The 5000-nt window shown below is 37.5% G+C and overlaps 2 protein-coding genes across 6 annotated transcripts in view; both read left to right on the top strand.

Annotated features, from left to right (window-relative positions):
- LOC145489641 (eukaryotic translation initiation factor 3 subunit D-like) overlaps window positions 1–5000 on the top strand; it is a 333976-nt gene that overhangs the window by 172315 nt on the left and 156661 nt on the right. The window lies entirely within an intron of this gene.
- LOC145489683 (uncharacterized) overlaps window positions 1–5000 on the top strand; it is a 37919-nt gene that overhangs the window by 32475 nt on the left and 444 nt on the right. For all 5 annotated transcript variants that reach the window (XM_081468717.1, XM_081468714.1, XM_081468716.1 and 2 more), the window contains exon 6: window positions 4775–5000. This exon is cut by the window's right edge and continues 444 nt beyond it. In XM_081468717.1, coding sequence (XP_081324843.1) covers window positions 4775–4947 — 173 coding nt within the window. In that variant the 3' untranslated portion in view covers window positions 4948–5000. The remainder of the gene's footprint in view (window positions 1–4774) is intronic.

Here is a 5000-nt window from a genome sequence, read left to right as displayed (position 1 = left end):
CAATGAAGGCGCGCGTAGAAGCTCAGTTATTTTATAATATGGAATATAAAACGTACAGCAAAAGCAGAATTGAACTGCGAGACCTACAGATCTTACACAAAATGCTGGAAAAGTCAAGTGAGTTAATTCTTTTGTCATCAGAGCACCACTGTGAGCCAAAAAAACCTGGACGTAACCTTGAATATTGCAAGAATTCAAAAAAACCCGCTCAGAAAACTTGCAGTTGTGTCACAGGCGTTGTAGGCCATTTGATTCAAGCGTTGAATGAGAGGAGCGTTAGTGGCGGTGGAGATTTGTGTCGTCTATAGTTGGTGATTATCAAGTGCATTATTTTGACATAATGTCAGAGACAATTTCTAGCTGTGATAGAGACATCCTTGAGCTGTAGTGAGCCATATTTTTCTCGCTGCTGTGCCCCGAAACGGACTGGAACAATCGCGACGGAAAGCAAGGTTATTTGTTTTGTTGTGATGTTTCTTTCCTAACACCAATATGAGTAAACAGTTATTTTGAGACTGAGAAAAGTTGATTTTTGAATGATATTAATCTCATAAACATTTTGCTTATTGGGTTTGTTAAATTCAAGGCAAAGCAATGGTTTCTTACCTTGAAATAATTTCAAGACTAATTTTGTTTGGGTTAGTCTCGCTCGACTTCCGACTGAGATTGTTTGAGTATTTTTTGCGAGTCATTTTTGAGTTATTTTTTTGTTAAAAAAAATACCTCTTAGTTGGCGCGTCAGGTATGTTATGGACAGGTCAATGGGTGAGTGAGTGAGTGAGTGAGTGAGAGATGTATGTATGTCACACCAATCAGATTGGATCTACTATGAACAGCCAATCAAATTTCTTGTTGTAAAGGTAAATGGTACGTGAGAAACACAAGGTATGTATAAACACAAGGACTTTGGTAATTGAAAAATAAAGAGTGACGTGTATGTTGCCAGTTTGTGATTTTTAGTCCGGTTTGGAGGGGAGTGTGACAGTTACATAGGTACATTGGGTTGTTTTAGAGTGCATAATTTTCAATGTAATGGTGGCTAGTTATGAATGAGATGAGTCTTGAGTTTTGAAGCAGTTCATGAGTAGTAGGCAAATGGCACGAGATATTTTTATTTTTAATTACAAAGGGTAACTTGATACTTTTGTTTTTCACAAGGAGTTAATTCAATTAGAGGTCATGAATCGTCGGTTCTAGTTCTTAGGACATGTTTTAGAGGAGACGAGACTATTTAGATTTGAAGCAGTTCTAACATTTACAATAGTAAGTGCAGGTAACGATTGTTTTGTTCTTATTGCATGCAAATGTAACGAGATATTTTTATTTTTTAGTTACAATGGGCAATTTGACACTCTTATTTTTCACAAGGTAGTAAATTCAATTAGAGCTGACGAATCATCACCACTTGTTCCCACGAGATGTTTGCTATTTTTAGTTACAAATGGTAACTCGACACTTTTGTTTTTCATATGGGAGTAAATTCAATTAGAACTTACAAGTTATCGGCTATTGTTCCCAGGATATTAAACAAAAAAGAAGCTTTCATTTCTAGAGTGTTTTTACGTCTCTGCAGTAGCAGTTTAATATTTTTATTTGATGGGCATTTTATGACATTCTTTTCAGTCCGATATTTTTAAAGGTAAAAAGTATGAAAACTGTTCAAATGTTCTTTGAAGACTGTGTGGCACCAAGTTAAAGTACAATTGAATTAAATCAGACTTTCAACGTGTCAGAGAGGATTTTTTCTCTTTCTTTAAATTTTCGGTGAAGTAGTGTTGTTGCGTTGTGTTGTATAAAAAGGGTAAACTTACTACTCGTATAAAATGCGAAAAGTTCTCTTAACTTGAGTATTTTGGGGCAAAAATTCCTCTTGGGGGCTGGAAGGGCTCCCGAGGGGGTACTCCCAGAAAAATTGGTTGGGGGTGTGCGGCCCACTTCCCAAAACCCTTACCCTATTTATGACCAAAATCTGCGATATTCCTTACCCTATTTATGACCTGACCAAAAATTCGAAACCCTATTTACGACCTGACCATCAAATCAAAACCCTGTTTCAGACCTGCATTATAATTAGCTCCCTAGTTCAAACCAATGTTAAATTACCGTAAACATATAAATTTGTGAAGGGCTTTTGTTGATTTTCTTTTCGATAATGATGAAAAAGTGGCTTCTTCTTAAAGCATACCCATATCAAGGCTAGAGTGCAAAAACCATACCCTATTTATGACCAAAACGGCTGAAAAACCATACCCTTCGGGGCCGCACAGACCTATATAGCCCTTATAAGGGAGTCCCCCCCCCCCGGAGGAAGGGCTATGTGATCGGTGAGTGAGGGAGTTATGCATGTGTGCGTGTCAGACCAATCACAGTGTGGGTTGTATCAAAGAACGAATAAAATTGCCTGTGAGAAAATAAGATGGTATCTACATTAATCTGGAGACATGTCAGATTACTGTAGTTCGTTCAGTCAAACATTTTATGGCTTACTATTTAGTTATCTTACCATTACCGATGTAACATCATATGTACATCATAAACTCCCAGTTTCTTTCTTGCTGTACATCGCAAGCAAAAAACTTGTCAAATCAACCAAATCATTACTGTAAACAGTTCCATGAATGCTCCTATCTCCGAGACTTATAGTTCACAAAAAAATAACTCTTACATGCCTTGCGTGCCTATGTTCTATAAAAGAAATCTCTTTTTCTTTCTTATTTCTGCTTCTCGTACCTGTTCACAATCTCGACAAAACTTTTTTCTACCTTATCGTTCGCCCAGTCACGTAAGTATTATTTAACTTCTCAAAACTTTCCGTCATTTTAAAAATCAGAAGGTAAATGTTTTTTATGTTGACGTCGTCTATGCATTTGTCCTCTAATAGATCATAGATGAGAACCAATCAAAATGCGAGAATAGTTTGGCTAATTATATAATGAAGTATATATCAAACAGCAAAATATATCACCGTTTTGTTGTCAATAGTCTTCTCGCCTTCAAAGCTGTTTTGGTGAATCAAAAGAAAACAAACTGTGCAGTCAGTGTTCTCAGCACTGAGACATCGAGCAACAGTTGTAACAATAGAAATGTACCGCGTTGTTTAGCCCGGCGGCCATTTTGCTGGAAAATAAATGTACCAAATTGTTTAGCGAATTAGCTCGGCAGTCATACTGTGTCACAACATGAATGTACCGTGTCGTTTAGCTCAGCGGCCACTGTGTCACGAAATAAATTTACTGAGTTGTTTTATAGCTCAGCAGCTATTGTGCCATTCCATCATGATATGTGATTCCGACACATTTCAACTGTTAAGTTGTAGTTTGAAGACTTGTTAACAGTAAGATTTTCCAATGTCCCTTTGATTTCATATGTACACATTTTAAAAAATACATTACACCACATGTACAAGTTCACTTGACAAGTGTAAACAGTGCCGAACTCAAACAAGGCACAACATTCTGTGCAAAAAAGGTCTAAATGAAGAGAGATTGTCGTTGTGTTATGTCCCACGGGCATTAAGAGGTTAATAAAGAATTATTATTAGAGGATAAAGTAAGTAAACAGTATTCTGCAATAAATTATCCTTTCGTTGAACTCATGGTATGCTTATGCTACCAAAATGCAATTTCACGACCCTTTCTTCAAGCTCTTATGCTCTTTATGCACACAGCAGGTGCTACTGATGGGGTTGACCCTGGGTGGACCAAATGTCGAAAACAAATTTTGAACTTCATATGAAACACTTAAATCAACTATTTATATCTTAAGCTTTTAGAAAATGTAAAAAGAACAGTAATTATAATACTTACAATTATTGTGATACCAGGTTTTCGTCCACGAAAACCTGGTAAAATTGGCCATGACAAGGGAAATTCTAAGGTCTTGTAAGAGGTCAACTTGTGGCTCAAATGAGTGTAGTCTTGTAAGTGGCTCAGTTAAGCCATTGATATATGACAGAGGTGCGAAATCACCTTGCGAGTCTGATCGATCAGCTTATTGAGATCCCTTTTTTTTTTGGAGTTGACCGCAGACTAAGTGCTAGTTTTCGATTGGATCGCGGTCTCAAGCCAGGTTAACTTGTTGTAATCAGAGCCAGGTTCCACTGCTCATGTTTAGCGCTTTGTGTAGTTTGAAATTATTCAAACTCATAACAGAAGGCCAAATAGTGTAAACAGAAAACCTCACCGCAAAGCTACAATACTCAAATAAAAATTCTGGCTTATTCGGGTTAGCTGAATAGGACTTTGAACAACCCCGCCCAGGACCTCCGCTTTTAGGCTTGGCTAAATCTATCTATTACTGTGTTACAGACTGCATGACGTTTAGCTGTCTTGACATGGGAACAGTTCCATCGTAGTTCTAACAAACAAACAAACCTCCTGATCGAATTATTCAAATCAAGCCTTGATAAAATTGGGCTTGATATCACATTTCTTAGGCGAAACAAGTTCTAAATTTGTTTTTGCTGTATATCGTAGCCAACAACCTTTTTGGATTAACCTAAACATAACTGTCAAGAATGCACTTAGTGCTGCTTCCTCTAAGGGCTTGCGCGGAGGTACGCCTCACGTGTCTGTGTTTTTCTCCCACAGGGGCGAGCTTTAACCCTGCTAGGCAAAAGCCTTTGGTTTACATTTTTCTGTACAGGCAATCATATCCCTCTCAATTCCAATTAAAATATTATGAATTTCCTGACTTCCTCCTCCCTTTCCAGGGGAAAGCAATTTTGGTAAGGTTTAATAAAGACGATAATGAAGATTTTGTTCATTTTTCTCAGACCCTCAAGGTGACTGGAATGAGCACAAGGTTGAACTCTGCCTTTGGACACATGTCATGAGACTTAAGTATGCACCTGAATTGTGTAACAAAGGAACTTTGTCAAAAAGGGAAATTGGCACAAAAGAACAAGAAGAAGAAAGTCAGACAAGATCCAAAAAGATGAAGGTGTAACATACAGTATGACTGTCGTGATGTCTTGGAAGTTTGGTTCAATGTCCATTGAA

This window comes from Orbicella franksi, chromosome 6 (genome assembly GCF_964199315.1).
Source record: "Orbicella franksi chromosome 6, jaOrbFran1.1, whole genome shotgun sequence".
NCBI lineage: Eukaryota > Metazoa > Cnidaria > Anthozoa > Scleractinia > Merulinidae > Orbicella > Orbicella franksi.
The sequence above is the reverse complement of the archived record's forward strand: the minus strand, read 5'-3'. Positions and strand labels throughout refer to the sequence as shown.